Source organism: Mya arenaria, chromosome 7 (assembly GCF_026914265.1).
Source record: "Mya arenaria isolate MELC-2E11 chromosome 7, ASM2691426v1".
Classification (NCBI taxonomy): Eukaryota; Metazoa; Mollusca; class Bivalvia; order Myida; family Myidae; genus Mya; species Mya arenaria.
Genome location: NC_069128.1, coordinates 63964819 through 63982465, shown reverse-complemented (window position 1 = coordinate 63982465; position 17647 = coordinate 63964819). Strand labels below are relative to the sequence as shown.

The following is a 17647-nucleotide window of genomic DNA, read 5'->3' as shown; positions in this document are numbered from 1 at the left end:
TATACGGACACCAAATGACATTAACGGATAAAGCCAAAGTCAGTCTTCGCATAAAACATACAGAGCCGACATATATAAGCACTTTTAAAAGCCTGTGTGAAAATCTGCCTCAATATTCACACTGTTTACATTTTGTGACAACATTATACTATTAAATGTCCAACATACATAAGTCATTGTTTTTTTTCTATGGGACAGCTAAGGGTGTCCAGGAGAAACCCCTGCACTATATATGAACCACTCACCTTGGCGTTGGCAGACTATGTCGCTGGAGCTGAGCGGCGGCTGACTGCAACTGAAATGGACCAGTAAAAGACATTTAACTATTCATTATCTTGTGTCTATATGTTATAAACATAACAACAAATGAAAGTCATGAATTTAATTAATCATGAAACTAATTATTATACTGTTCTTGAAAATTTGTAGCAGATCATCTATAAATAGTGTTCAAACTCATATTTTGTCTAATAGGATTTTGATTATATTTTTCATCTCTGCTGTAAATTGTTAAAGTAAACAGCAGTCAGCCATGATTTAAATCATGTGAATCGGTAGAATAAAACAGAGGCTGGGTCAGGAGACAAAATATAATCTCTAACACTAAAACAGCATATCTGAGATTCAACCATTTATTTTGGTAAATACATACTTATAGCCTTAAACCATTACTTCATTTTATTAAAAATGTGGTTTTACTAAATATGAGTATAACATATACATTTCTAATTTCTCATTTAATTGAAAATGTTACCCTTGCTTGGATAATTTGCGGCTTATCACGTAAGATATACAAAGCTTATTTGATTGTGCAAAATCTTTAAAGGTCAAATAACCCCCCAAAAAATAGTTTTAAAAGGGAAATTTTATCCCTTAGAATGCACAATCATGTCTAGTCTGACTAAGTCTTGAACACAGACAGAATGCACTTAAAAGAGACCTCCTATTTCATGCATTTCAGTGTAGTTTATCATGCTTGACATTTCTTAACCACAACAGAATAAGACCAGGAAATAAAACACAGAAAGTGCATAAAACCGAAATAAAGGAAAGATTTATTAAATGTCAAACATAAATTTTAAGAGAACATTTTCAAACACATTTGTAATGATAAGTCGAAAGCTGTGGGTTGAAATAAAACATAATGCGGAAGCAAACGAAGTAACAAGAAGCATTAAATAGCTTACTCAACACTCATATTACATAAATAACATTTATTTTCATACAACTTAAGTTCCTGTAAATGCAGATTTTTTTTTTATCTTGTTTGCTTTATAAATTTCATTTCATAAATATTTGACTAAAATGGAGACTTGTCTTTTTAACCCTTTATGACATAAAAACGCTTTCTTACATCTCTGCATTAGACGATTTTTGAAAACATTGTGACAAAAAGGAGAAATTGGTCAAAATGAGCAATTCCCCCTTTTTTCCACAATGTTTAAAGCTCTATGCAATAAAAATTGTTTTTATTTATCAATCTTGGTCATGTTTTAGTTCAAACATTGTCAATTTCATCTGCTGTAGATTGTTCATGTGGGATAGGCTTAAAATAACAAATAAAAACCACAGACATAAATAACGTTTAGGCAAATGACGGTTTTTTCGCATATTTCAAATAATAAGCAACCACAACCTAGAACACTGACGAACACTGACGAACACTGACGAACACTGACGAACATGCATCCCGCAGGAGATCAATACAACATGGTGCAAAGCCCAAACACAGCACAACAGGCCCATATTATAACGAAAATACTGAAGTCAAATCTCAATCTTACCACGTTAAATCAAAATGTCTTAAAAATTGAATGTTTCAACTCTTTTTAAAAGTGTGTTCACTCATAGAATAAAAAAAAAATTCTTTTTAAAAACCTTGCTTAAAATCCGAAAGAAAAAATATTCTACAGCAAAAAATGTAATTAAGTACAGCTCATTGTTTTTAACAATTACTCAAGTACCGATTTTTGTTCTAGAAAAAGTTTCTTTGAAATATTGACGAACAGTTTTCATCAAAACATTCTATGAGAAAAAACAAGAATTTTTTTTTAAAATGTGAGTGAAAACATACAAGATTTTCAATCATTCCATGCTTTTATGTGGTAAAATAAGATGAGATGAAGATTTTACTTGAGCATTTTTGTGATACCGGGGCAAGACCTACAGCTATCAAATATGCACATTAGGTCGCATTTAATTTGAGAATGTTTCTGATCAACTGTTTAAAATAAGAATTAAACTTTTATCTTTTGCAGTAAAATGTTTTTTTCATTCAACTACCAACATATAGATCTGTTATTGTAATTTGCTTTTAATCTTTGATAGGGCAATAAGAATGTTTCAATATCTTAGTTCATATCTTTGACACTATAACAAATGCACTGAATCCCCCTTCAGCTAATATTTAAATGCCTTCAACTTTAAATCAATTTAAAAAACAAACAAAAAAACTCTCATATCAAAAATCTAAATGCATTCCAAATGTGCACAGATTTGTTAAACTTATATAGCAATCAAGAAAATGCAGAGACAAGGCAGTGGGATCTTACAGCATTTTTTGTTTTTCGTTTCCGCACCACGACTGATTCCTAGTCACACGGGAAATTTGACATTTTCATCAAAACATAAGTTGACGTAACATGGTTGTTATCATATAAACATTCCCAAAGTCAAAACACTTGGCTACTTCATCAAGAAAAGTTTACACTCCATGACTAAACTAAGTTATCTATAGTAAACAACAAATGCTTTGGTAGTAAAAACAGGGTTCAAACACACTTTCGTTATTAATATTTAAACTTTAGTTACAATATTTTCCGACCTAAAACTGTAGCTATCAGTATCACAATACTCTGAAATCATTCATGTTTGCAGTTGACAATTTCTCATTTTAACCTTTTTGACATACGGAGAAAAAAGAACCCTGCGAAATGAATATAAAATTCACCAACACCGCAAAAATGAATGATTCCACAGTACTAAGTAAGTGCTTTTTCTCATTACCTTGGCGATGTCTGGTTGTACAGGCACCTCGGCACCAGGCAGTGGTTGGGTGGAGGAGCCTGCGTACGAGTTGACAACTCTCGTAGAGTTGTCCCGGAATGACGCACTACGCATACTGGTAACCCCTGCAGGATAAGAAAAATGTTACGTCAAATAAGTACATGATTTTGCACATCAGAAACATTTGTTTCTTTTGGCGCTTACAGTCATAGAAATAAGACTTTTGGATGAACAAGGCTGAATTCTTTTACTATTGCTTGGCATCGAATTTTTGACAGAGCCCTGCTGTATAAAATTCATAATTTGAGCAAGCCCGTAAGACATTTTACCAGTGCAGGGTTTGCGGGCTTGTGTTAATTTCGACCACTGCGCCTTACATTGGCACTTGTCATCGACCTATATATTCTACTTATACCATGTTTGAAATGTTTTTGTCTATACATTTACTGCCAATGTCTAAATAGTAGCAAGTAGGCGGAGCTTAGATATGCCATAACTATTGTGCAGATTAACTTCAATGCTACAGTCACTTAAACACATGCAATTTATTGACCGCTGTTTTGACAACATTCTTAACGGTAACTTCACCCACAGCCATCGTATTTAATATTATATACTTGCAGTGAACCACTCGTGAATAATTTCATAAACTAGGTTTGTAGGTATGTAACTATAACATATACATAGTAATTTAATAGAGGTAGTAAGTAATTTAATAGAGCAAGGTACGGTATAAATTTAACAATATTATTAAAGTGACCAACTTTATAAAGAAACTTTTAAAGAAGTACAGTTTGAAATGCAACAATCAAAAAACCTTTCTGTAACACAAGCCACAATTTACATATATATTATTTCACTAAAATCAAAGTTCTCCCCAGCACAGCAGTTGACAAAAACTGTTGTAAATGTAGATAAAATTGAAAATGCTCTTAATTTCAACTAGGCTTTGATATAAATGTACTGACTAAAGGTCTTGGTGAAAAAAAAAAAAAATGAAGGCAAGGTTGTTGCTTTTTGTGTTAACCTTGATTCCTGCGATCAAGAAGCAATTAAAGTGAGACAGCCCTATGGATCGATATTCCAGGTTATCTCAGTTACTGAAAGACAGCTATGTTTGTGTAAACTGATAAAACTATGGCCTCAGAAATGACTTCAATCAAGAGCATTTCTCAACAAGTGATGATGAGTCTTAGCAAAGAGCCAGTCTAAGGGGTTGTTTTCATTAAATTCATTTTCAAACAGCTTAGTCTTTTCAAAAACCTTCGGCTGTTTTTTTGTCAAAACTCATTTTCATTATGTTGACTGAGGCACATCTCTTAAATAATATAGGTTAGTGCCCTCGCTTCTCACCAAAACATCCTGTTCCTGTTTGCTTCCCGACCTGGACGCCAATGAATTTGGTTTGGGGTCATATACCCATATACCCTGGGTAGGTATTCCATATGCAACTTAGGTCAATCTTACGGTCATACATCATAAACAAAACTCGATTCAATGTATAGGTCTATTATTATGTAAATGGAGCAATTTGATCAACTACATTGTTTTTGGATCCAATTAAGACCAGTATTGAATACCCCCCCCCCCCCCCCCGAACCAATGATATCATGTTGTTACAGTGTTGTGTCTCAAGTTTGAGGTCTTTGAATGTGAGAAAATATGGATATACCTTGTAAACAGGGTGAAAAGTATCTAGGTGACACACAGGTCAGGGTTGTCTTTCTAATGATTTTATGGGCTGAAATTTCAGGGCTCAATTTCAGCCCCTTCCCCGCTTTAAAAGAAGATATTCATCAATTCTTTTCGTTCTTCTCATTTTCAACGTTCTTCAACACCCCCCCCCCCATTTTTTGCCAGCAAAATGGTCAGTTAAAAGTTTCTTATATGAATTTAGTTCTGTGTGTGAATTGTACTCAAGAATGAGTATGATTTTCAAATTCCCTTTTCCTGGCTAATTAAATCTCCCCCTTCCCCCCTTAATAAAGCCCCAGGCCACATTCTCCCCTTAAGATAGCAAAGAGACAGCCCTGGAGTTGCACCTCTACATTTCTGAATACAGAAAGGGAGTGAGTTATAACTATAATATACCTGCAGAGCCATTGTTTTTGTCCTGGTTGGGAGACCCACCATCACCGTCGGTACTCGACTGTCGGGCTAGGGGGCCCTGTGAAAAATCAACAAACATTGTAATCATCTCATATACATTATGAACGCTTCAATCATCTTATATACATTATGAATGCTTCAATCATCTCATATACATTATGAATGCTTCAATCATCTCATATACATTATGAATGCTTCAATCATCTCATATACATTATGAATGCTTCAATCATCTCATATACATTATGAATGCTTCAATCATCTCATATACATTATGAATGCTTCAATCATCTCATATACATTATGAATGCTTCAATCAGCTCATATACATTATGAATGCTTCAATCATCTCATATACATTATGAATGCTTCAATCATCTCATATACATTATGAATGCTTCAATCATCTCATATACATTATGAATGCTTCAATCATCTCATATACATTATGAATGCTTCAATCATCTCATATACATTATGAATGCTTCAATCATCTCATATACATTATGAATGCTTCAATCATCTCATATACATTATGAATGCTTCAATCATCTCATATACATTATGAATGCTTCAATCATCTCATATACATTATGAATGCTTCAATCATCTCATATACATTATGAATGCTTCAATCATCTCATATACATTATGAATGCTTCAATCATCTCATATACATTATAAATGCTTCAATCAGCTCATATACATTATAAATGCTTCAATCAGCTCATATACATTATGAATGCTTCAATCATCTCATATACATTATGAATGCTTCAATCATCTCATATACATTATCAATGCTTCAATCATCTCATATACATTATCAATGCTTCAATCATCTCATATACATTATGAATGCTTCAATCATCTCATATACATTATGAATGCTTCAATCATCTCATATACATTATGAATGCTTCAATCATCTCATATACATTATGAATGCTTCAATCATCTCATATACATTATGAATGCTTCAATCATCTCATATACATTATGAATGCTTCAATCATCTCATATACATTATCAAAGCTTCAATTAATGGCTACCATATTAGAACGCTCGATTTTACATTCCTATATAGAACACGGAATTTTCATATCGTCAACAAGAGTCTGTTTTCTTGGTTTCAGCATAATAATGTCTGTTTGCAAACCATTGAATAGGACGATGGACAATACACAAAACGGTCAAACAGGTGCACCATTTTAAAGCCTTCAGATTTTGTATGTAGTTTTTGCTGCATTTCAACTGCGTTGTCTGACATTGTCATACATCTTGCACTCAGCGTTTTGTTAAGATATTATGGACCATTCAAAAGTACCCCTTGGCATATTAACAAAGAATCCTACACAAGAAAGCTTCAATGAAACCCTCAGCTTGGCAGTTATGTCGTTCATTTAAAGGCACAGTGGACATCTGTTATTAAGATTTTATCGAAAATGGCGATGTCAGCGTTAAACACTGACTCCTCTAATCTGTCCCAAATTGAAATCTTTTTATTAAAGCGATAAACTTAACATCCATAAAAGGCTATTTTGTATGCCGCTTAAGGGTTCAGTCCATCCAAGTATGCTGTAAAGAATGTAATTTCCACTTATAAGGTGATTTCACATGTTTACTGAAGATTACGACCAAGTTAATTGGTAAATAAATGGTGTATATGAATACGCTGAAGAAAGATTCATGAAAATTCATGGTATAAGCGTACAATTTGTGAAATATATCGGCGCGTTCTACACCTCTAGGTTAAACTGAGTAGACCAGTGGTCTAGTAGTCTGTCTGTTTTATTTGCACAAATAAATGGGAAAACATTTGTGTGTATGATTGTCGGTAAAAGACAAATATAAGCATGTTTACATTCAATAATGGATGCAACTGTTTGTAAACAAATGAATTTAGGTCCTGTATTGTCGAGTAAAGAATTATAATAATCTTGAGTCACAAGACGGATAGAGTTACAAAAATTATTCATCAGAAAATACTTTCAAATACCAGACCTGCCCACACAATAAAAACTAAAATAACAATTCTAAAAACTGAATTGAATATTTGAAATAGATTTGACGAACAGAATTTCTCTGATAAAATAAACAATAAGTCAAACATTTCATAAACAATACATAGATCACTATACACTCATTGCCGTTCAAAACTGACTAATATAGCTCTGTCTTATTAATGATAGGACAAAAATATCTGCAGTGCAATTGTTTGACAATGGAATGTCGTCCCGTTAATTGTTTACACGCTGTATACAGGAGTATAAACCCTGACAGCTGACCTGTACAAAATATTTAGCATTCAATACGTATGTGACAGTTCATGGGTCAGATCATTTACTTCAAAACTTCCAATTTATTCTCGATTATTTATTTGTAATTTCGGTGGGGATTTATAAGATTTGGCTGATAAGCCATGTATATCTAACCTAAAAACATAAATGCATCGTTGAACAATGTTATAATGGCTATCCAAGCGAAATAAGCATTTGACTTAGATGCACTCTTACTCCCAAAAAAGATTTTCCACAATTGATACTATCGTTTTAATATATACCAAAAAGGATGAATAATGAAATGTCGAAAACAATTTTATTTTTATGAAGGATACTGTGTTTAATTTGAAAGAAAGGTGCAGAAAACATGGTTTTTCTACTTTATGAGACAAAAGTAGATCACAGGAAATGTTTTAGCACTCACCAATCATTTAACATTTTTATGTTTACAGCTAATTTAATACGGTAACAATATTGTTATCAGTATTTAATAATTTTCATAAATATATGCATTTATAGTAAGAAGTTTTATTAGTAACAAGTTTTATCACTCAAAATCTATGTTTGGTATACATGTGCAAGTATTAATTTTGAATAAGAGTGTCACTTGAATTGAGAAAATAATAAATGGTACGAAAACAGATCAATGGGTTCAAGCTGGTTTTCCTCGTTATGTGTACATGTATATCTGCGGAAATTTCACATAAAATTCTGTATGAGGGTCACACTTTTGTTATAACTGCGATAAAATTACAGTATCATCTTCAAAGTGATCTAAAAACATGTAAAAAAGAGTCAATTTCAACGCACTGTAACGAAAACCAAAGTACCGAGTGCAGATCAATGTACAACAGGTAATTAATGGTTTGCACAAGACGTATACAAAAGAGAAGTATCGAATTTCAAATGGCGCAAAAAGATGCATAATCTTGATAGGCCATACAGGGCTTGCCCAAAATCATCCATCAGTTTAGCCTGTTATCAACCATTGGTATGAATCACTTTACGAATTTGAAACAAAACCCTGATTTAGCTTTAAGCATTAAAGGTGATTTACTTTATATTAGAAGTCATTAATTTCAAATGACACGTCTGTTCAGGTGTTTGGTTTTACACCAGGACTTTCGATAAACAATGCTTTTACTATTTCGATCATATCCTTTTCGTGGATTTGCAAATATGTCATGGGAAGAATGATGCATGTTACGTCACCTATTAAAATAATATTTGGGAGGTATATAATACTTATTTATAGATACTTCCCCGTTTATGATTAATTTCACAGTATTTTCACTGCGAAGATGGACAAATATTCATAAACTTTTTATATTGCTGGCATTTTATATCGTGTTCTTGTACAGTCAAGATGACCGTCTTTCACTTACAAATAAATCATGACTGCAGCGAAGGCTATTCCCATCACAGCAGAAAAGCCTTATAATCAAATTTTCAAAACCCCTTTTTCTAAAAAATGAATTAGTAAACCAATAGAAAAAGAGCACCAAATGCACACGCTACTTTTATACGTAAGATGGAGATATTCTATGCAACAACAGACTCCCTAAGAGTAAGCGCAACTCTCTCACCACTAGGGGGTTGGGGGGTGGGTGGTGGGGGTCAAGATCTCTTGTTATATATCATTGCATGGCAACCAGAGGGTATTAATATCTCTTGTGATTGACCACTCCATAGAAGTCGGGTAAAAAGCGCCTTCATACTAACTCTGCTTTTTAACTGGCAGACTTAAAACTTTGTCATTCCTGGTTTTCCAAGACAGTTATAAAATATTGATCAGTTCTTTTACGTTCAATTCTAAATTAGATGTAAAATATACTGTATCAGGAAAATATTCCTTACAGAGTTTCAAATTGTGAAAAGTAAAACCATTGACTGAAGACACTGTTGTCCAAGATAACTGACTCATTAAGAAAATGGTTGGATTTGAATTTACATAGTAATTTCCTAGCTAGTCTAATGCTCCAGATTCATTCCTAATCATGCCCCTCATAATCATGGCTGGTTATTATCCAGATACACATTCATTGAATATACCAAGGATGATTCAACATCTAAATACAGGACAACAATTAATTATTGAGACAATGTTATCAAGTGGACTAAATATTTGCATAATTCAGTTAATTGTTTGATGATAACCTTTATGGTGTTCTCACACTGGATATGGACAAGCATTCATTACACAGGGCTTTTTCTGCCCAATTTGGGAAAAAGACCCTTGACATTTTGGGAAATTTTGCGTTGTGAAAATGCCGAAATTGGGAAATTTTACAGTTAAAAGAAAAAGCTGTCTAGTCTCCAGCGAATTAGGAAATGGTTTTATGTTAGTTTATTTCCCTTTAAAATACCTTAAATGGCTGAAATATCAATCTTTGGGTGTAAATATCTATTGCAATAAATCGATCATGACAGATAATATTTTATACAGATATCTGAATGTGATGAAAATGAATGATTTCCGAATTCAATTATCAAAAAAACTTAACATCACATAATTGATATGATGTTGAAAATGATCCAGTACATGTAAAAAGACTTTCTAAAAAAAAAATTTTTTATTTTGATTGGGATTTTTTTCTGAAAATTGGGAAAAATATCTTATATTTTGCTTTGGGAATGGGTCCGATAGTCGGACCCGTGGGTACTATAGAAAAAGCCCTGTTACATAACATGCAGCGGTAGCTGAAGGTAAGTGGTCTCCAGGAGGTTGTATGGGTGTCTCCCCCTAACACCCACCCACCCACCAAATAGTTTGTAGGTTCAAGCCCCACAAGAGTTAATTGTTTCTTGGCTGCTCAAAAAAGATGCAACTACTGGTTTTTATGGACTTGAGAATGAATCATATTAGCCTCATATCAGCATTATGTGGATCAAGCTAACATTGAGGAGTGGTTCACAAACTGCTCAAGGGCTCTGATGACTGCAACATTTTTATTGATGTCCTGATAGAAGCCATTGGCAGGCACAGCAGGATCAAGGTCATGTGTGATATAATCATGATTGATACATTGAAAATATCCTCATTGATTTTTGTCTTTAATTTCCTTCAGTTATAAGTAAATTACAACAGATTAATGACAGACTCATAAGCCCCACACCCAAAAGATTGTGGGTTGAGCCAAACAAGGCACACTTTCTCATGGTCACTTAAAATGAGCATGAGCTTTGTTTTTGTTATCAAGGAAACAAACCCAGAAACAGGTATGATGAAGTGAATAACAGTCTAAAATAAAATAAGTAAATAAATCGGTTTGACCTAACCCACCTGAAGGCACTCTTGTTTGCGGGGTGAGGACTGAGGGTACTCGTATGAAGGCGAGTACTCAAACCCTGCAGACCTGGGGGTACTCTTAGGTACTCCAGGGGCAAGCTCCTTAAACGATCCAGAGGAATACTCATCCACACTAGAGCCATGCCGTGCATGACTTTTTGCAGGCAGAGCAGGGGAATTCTCAGCGGATGATAGTCTAAGAGGGAGAGGCATGTTAGCGTCTATTGTGTGTCTCCTTGGTGACCTATCTGGCAAACGAGGGGACATTTCTGTCATTGACGGGGTGGGCTCACTGGCTACAGACATGTTCGGATCATACGGCGGGGAATTAAATTGGTTCGTCACTTTGTTCCACTTCGGTGACACTACTGGTGATAAATTTGAGTAATTCGGAGCACTTTGTGCAGTTAACTCATACTCTGATCCATACTGAAAACTTTTTGACCTTCCATGGTTATATTTTGGACTTTGACTCTGACCACTTTCAAGGTCATTGTATATTCGACCTGCACTATCCTGAAACCACTTGGGCGAAACTTCCGACCCTCTACTCCTTGCCTCAGGCAAGAAATCTCTTACTCCATGCTGTTCAGAGTTAGGTAATGAATGATCTCTTGGCCTGTGCTTCTCAAGTCCTACATGTTGAACTTGAGTGTAAGGTTGGGGGCTGTTGTGGGCGCTGTAGGTGGCCTGAGATCTTGGAGGTCTAGGTGGAGGGGGAGGAGGGGACTCCTCCCCACTTGCCCCAATCCTGGACTTGCCTTGGATGGCATCTGGGACTAGGCAGTTGTAATAATACTGATCCGTCATCTTGATGGTCTGACCATCCATAAAAAGCACAAATCTAGCATCACAACCTTACCATACAAGTAGCAAGTTGAAGCATTACGTCCTTTGTCACTTTTCCAAAAGAATTAGACACATCACTACATGTACTCCTGATTTGAAACATTTTACAGTGGGATTATTCAAAAGAGGGGTTTAATACTGATCTTCAGGAATTCCGTTGTGGGTGTCACCGAATTAACTCCATTCACAGCACAGATCGCTATCTTGACTGGCGATTTAATTCTCAAGTGTTTATATCAAGCCCTACATGCACATAGAACATAGAGATAACATAGTTGGAATAATTCTTATTAATTTGCTAACCAGTTATGGCAGAAGGTATTGACATTCCAAATCAATATTATTCCACAGTCCATTGTTTAACAAACTTCACAGGAAAATCAATACAATGACATTAGCGCGGTTATGAAAACAGCAGACTTTCCCAGCAGGCACCTTAATGCCCGACACACGTGTGGTGGAAGTTATTTAAGGTGATATAATATTACTGAAATGACTATCCAACATCAATAACACTTCCTCATATGAATGATTCCTCTTGCATCTGCTACCAAAGTTATCTCCTGTTCAGGTTTAATACAAGTTCTTTCATACATTCATACAAGCTGGTATTCAGTTAATGTCACCTTCCATTTTTCATCACAAACACAAATCAGTGGTTTCTTCATTGATCCAAATAATCTGAATATCTTAAAACAGAACTGGTAACAGTGAGTCTCCTTGTATGAGTCCCGTTAATTGTTTCTCTTAAACCACGGAAAACAATTAAAATCACCTGTATAAGAGCCTGTGTCAGGCACTTACAAAGTAGGTTTGAGAGATAGTATACTATGGCAGGAGTATCAAGTTATCTGTGCACACTACACAGTTATGGGTCACAGCTGTCAAATGCTCGCTTATAGTCACTCAGCCATATACATACTGTGTATTTATTTACCAAAACTCCTTAAGGCCTTTTAATAACATAAAACTTCACAAGTTTCTCAATACATGATCTGATCTTGATTGATCAATATTACATAAACAATCCCACTTGTAAGTAAATCCAGCACATTTCCATTTTTCTGATTTATATCCTTTGTTAAGCTTTGCCAGTTATATCCCAATTATTGTATCATATTTTTCATAGAATTTCAAAGATTTTTTTTAAGTATGTCCAATCCTGATCAAAGTAAGCATGATAATGATAATGAAAAGCCAACTACTTTTATGTATTCATGTGTTTGATTTATCATAAATTATTCCAGATTATATCAGCCCGACAAAGTTCATGATCGATTCATTTTAAATGTCCAATACTCGTGTATACAACACAGGTAAATCACAATTATATCCAATTCACTATCAATATCAAAATCTTATGACAAAAGTTTAAACCTGCTGAGTGTTTGTTTTACTTCTTAAGTTACTTCCCAAGCAGGTGAAAGCGGGGCAGTTATACATTAGAAGTTAATAACCAGTCTAAATACCCCAATTTTCATTTAAATCCTGGATTTTCATGTGTTGCAAATTTTGATCTGAGATTAACGATAAGATTCAAATCACTTTGACAAATATTCCTTTTACTCAGTTTTGGCAATGCAGTCCTTTTATCAGTTTACTGTTTATTTGCCACCTTTAGCAAGGGAATGAGACAGGAAGTACTAAATTAGGACCATTTTTACCTTAAATCATGGGGCAATGAAGAGCTCCCCATCTTTAAAGGACATTGTTATCAGTCAAATTTCAACATGCTAATCTCTAGCCTTTTATGCAAATTACAAGATTAAACAGCTTGATCCACATGAATTGATTTCAGTGTTTATTTTCCGCTGTGCTTGCTTACCAATTCAGTAAATTCACCATGCTGGTTCAACAAATCACTAAATTCACCTTGATCAATTAATTCGCCATATTCCGTTTACCAAATCACCAAATTCGTCATGCAGATTTCCAAATCACTAAATTTGCCCTCTTGTTATACCAAATCACTAAATCACCAAATTCGGCAACATTATAATTTTTTTTGTTTATCATGAACACAAAATACCCATAGTAAAGCTTATATACAAAACTGACTTTAATGACCCATACAGCTTTGCTAACTAAGGTCAAGGCCAGATAATGTTAACTCTTTATTAACCTGTCTTAAGATACAATCTTCTTGCATTTCCTATTGTACTAATTTGTAAAGTGTCTTGGCTTTCCATAAATTACAATGACATAATCATTACTACACCTTTATAACAGGGTACCTGTCAAAATCCAATTATTAAGTACATTAAGCGCAAAACAAACCTATGTTAAATTGTGATTTCACAAGATAATTCACTGTGCTTTAAACATTACTTTGCCAATGAGGTGGTAAGCCAGAAAGCAATTAGGTGCACAATTTTTTTCTCCATTTTATTCCAATTAAACGACCATTAAGTGTTTATGGTAATAAAATAACAATAAATATTTGGCGAAATACACTGCTAGTGCAGGTCGATTATTCTAAATTATGAAGTTATACCATAAAGTTATATTTTATTTGAAAGCCGCATTTTTTTCAATGCCAGTGCACATGGAGCATTTATTCATTGCTTATTTTTTACACTAACCAAAAATCACTCCATATTAAGCATACAAACAAGAGACACAGAGGGAACCCCAATGCTCCTCTGTTTGTTTTTCAGTACCCCCCAAAAAGCAGCATAACTTCACAATTATGATCAATTAATCCAGCATTATGGGCCGTGCTGTACATAGTATGTATTGTATCTGTTGATCAAAATTCTTTTGGTTTTTAAAGTGATGCTAATAATGATTGTATAAATTCGCCTCATGAAAAAATTGTAAAAGTCCCTAAAATTATCCAACCTACCTACCCTATTTTTGGGGGCATGAAACCCGAAACAAACATATTTTATTTATGGTCAAGCTGAAAGTTTTTATCCTGTCGATTTTGACAACAACACCAAGGCAATTCCTCAAAAACATTTCTTCAATAACAGCTAAAACAAGCTAATCAAATATATATAGTCATACTATAAGCAAAGACTTACCATGAAATACCTTGTGTGATTAGTTACAACAAAGGGAGATAAACAGTACTTGGCTTACCTTAAGTTTTGATTTATCACAGGCAGTTATGTGCTCCTTACAGGAACTGTCATGAACGTTTAAAAGGCAAGCTGAAATAAAGGGAAAACATCATATCAAAGCTTCATAATCTATAGACAAAGATTATCACACTATTACAGTTGATCAAATGAAGCTGCAATAACAATCCACTATGGACTCCTTTCCATAAATTTAGCACATACAAAATCAAATGTACTATGATTTTGAAAAACATATAATTTTAGTGTTTACCCCCATGACTCTGTCAATGGAATCGTTTTTGATCAAATTTTTTTTTAGCAAAAATGACCACCAATGTTCCATGCCGTAATTTGTTGGATTTAGTGCCTTTTAAACGAAAATGCATGCACAATGGTTAGTATATAGAGACATGCGCGCCAAAGACTAAAATGGATAGTATTTATTTTTATTTTATCAAACCACTAAATTCAGAGCCCGGATATACTCAACAATTACTGATTTAATGATTAAGATAAACAAAAATAAACAAAATATTTTAACCAGTAAGTAAAGAAAAACTTGTCATGATCATTTTTGCAAAATTAAACATAAATGAACATTTTTGTTTATCTGGGCTAGAAAAACTTACTTACTTTAAGGTAAATATCAGATAATTGATTAAGTCCTTCTTTCTCTAAATAATTGAAAAAAAACCTTGACAATCGATACTTACTTTGGCAACTTGAAGCAGGTTTGTTTATGAGAGGTTTTCGGCAGACGTCACAGGTCGTGGCGTTACTGAAGCTGACTTGCACAAAGCGATGGGATGCGGCACGAAGTTTGTTCTCCTTTCCCTCCTTCTCTTTGTTCTGAAACAAGATCAGGAATTAAGGAACTGTGGGTGTTCATGTAATAAGGCCATAGAAAGCCAATGAATTTTAAGCTTACAAGTTTCAAAAAATTACTATTATAAAAACTTACAAAAAATTATAGTTCTAAATGGGCACAATTTTCAGTTTTGCAAATGATACTTATATTTAGCTCTTCGCAATTTATTAAGAATTAGATTATTCATATATGTTCAAGTAAATGTCTAACTGTGGAATATCAGCAAGGTTATTTCTTTTTCTTTTTCTTTCAATTTTCGAGGAACTTCAGCGTCATGCATTTAACACAAATGTTCATCTGTTTTTTCATCAATCTAACAAGGGATATAACTCAATCATTATTTAGGTAAGAGTTATGGGCCTTGCAGAGCGTGAGCATTATGACTGTTTTTGGCAACATGTGTACCAAGTTTCATTTAAATTATCTTGAACAATCTTTGAGTAATGGCCCAAGTTGAGGTTCAAGTTTTGCATGACAAGTTTGCAAATGCTGCCGCTGACAACAACGACACAGGGGCCATCACATACCTTGTCTTTTTTTCTTTGAAATAACAGAAAAGCTCCTTTAACCAGTGACCTCCTTAAAGATAGGTGAATGTAAGTGAACAAGGCGATCAAAACTAGAAATAAGCCATCCAAATCTAGAGCACTGACATTGGAAATTCTTGAACAAAATTTACAATGTAATTATCTTCATCAATTAGCACTCATGTACAACATTCAGGTATTGATGTAACCTAATACAGAAATCTTGAAAAGTGCATAATGCACCAATCAATTGTAACCACAGGCCCCCCAAGTCCTGGGGTATACCGGGGATAGCCGGGGAAATTGGCCATGTTTTTACCTTCCAGGTGGCCCCACAGTGCCGGGTGAATGCAGTGGTTTTGTCTTCGCAAAAATATAGCGGGGAATGGGCCTAACCTAGGGTCCCTGGGGTGTGGGGGCATTTGGCGGGGATTTTACCATTTGTTCATCCCCACAGGGCAGGGATTTTACCCGGGGTTGGCTGGACCGAAAGTCAAAGTCCCCGCTATTCCCCTGGGGGGGGGGGGGGGGGCGTGGTTACAAATGACTAGTGCATAACTGAAACCCTAAAGCTGCATTCTCACAGACAGTTAACATTTCAAAAGATAATTGACTTATTTTGCATCAATGCCTTCAATTCGGTCATATAAGATAACTCAAAATATAACAGATCTCAATTGTTTGGGAAACTGCAGATTTTAATTTTTTGAAGCGTAAGTAACACATAAATTTTCGAACATAAATGAAAAACTACTTTAAACAGAAATGAAAAACTACTTTAAACAGAAATGAAAAACTACAATCTGATCTTTTGTCAGCAGTCTTCTATCATTGGTTTCCACAAGTTTACGCAAAAAATAACTCATTCCAAGACAAAACATAAAAAAGTTGTCAAAAAAATTAATCTGTGAGAGTGCAACTTTCAACAGAAAACTTGGTTTATGTACTACAGCAAAAAAGTTATTCTGTACCTTACAAACATCTGTGTTGAAACTCAATGTATCATTAAAAGGTTGAACTTAAGAGAACATGACAAGTTGGCAAGAAATAACTGAGGAATATAAGAGAGAAATACAACTTGAACAGATTTGGAAGACCTTTTCTAACTATGAGCGACACTAATGATAATTATGTAAATGTTCCTATATCTTAACATCTGTCTGCGTAAGACCTACAAGACCTACATGTAATTAAACAAGGTCACGTAATACTTGTACATTATGACGAGTTTGTTGTTTTTCACCAAGGAATATTTTTGCTTTAAAGAAAATGGCAAAATCCTTGGAAGTTAGAAGCTGAATTTTAATAGATATAATTTTGTGGTTATCACATGTAGATTAAGATAGGGGTGCACATGGCATGTTCCCCATCTAAAAATTGTTCAAGTTTATTTACTTGTGTAAATATCCAAGAAACAATTTGCACTTGAATGCACTATTTCAGACATAAATGGCTAAATATTATTTTGGGATGACTAGAAGTCGAAGTTAACTCCATGAAAAACCATGCTCTCTTGGTATGCTTTGGGAAGATGGCATACTTTCTTAGTTTGCTCCCAGAGTGCACCCCGCTCTCTAACCCCACAATTTCAGACTTTACATCTGTACAAGAGTCTGAGGTTAAAAGCTCTCAATCCCGGTTTAAGGTTTAAT

General features: G+C 34.4%; 1 protein-coding gene across 7 annotated transcripts in view; it reads right to left on the bottom strand.

The window, feature by feature from the left end:
* The window catches only part of LOC128240241 (rho guanine nucleotide exchange factor 28-like), a 115922-nt gene that overhangs the window by 26186 nt on the left and 72089 nt on the right, over window positions 1-17647 (bottom strand). For 5 of the 7 annotated variants that reach the window (XM_052956775.1, XM_052956779.1, XM_052956778.1 and 2 more), the window contains 6 exons: window positions 15314-15449; window positions 14620-14690; window positions 5098-5173; window positions 3007-3131; window positions 2553-2591; window positions 246-295 (listed from right to left, as the gene is read on the bottom strand). In XM_052956775.1, coding sequence (XP_052812735.1) covers window positions 246-295; window positions 2553-2591; window positions 3007-3131; window positions 5098-5173; window positions 14620-14690; window positions 15314-15449 — 497 coding nt within the window. The remainder of the gene's footprint in view (window positions 1-245; window positions 296-2552; window positions 2592-3006; window positions 3132-5097; window positions 5174-14619; window positions 14691-15313; window positions 15450-17647) is intronic. The other 2 variants (XM_052956777.1, XM_052956780.1) reach the window with 1 other exon arrangement.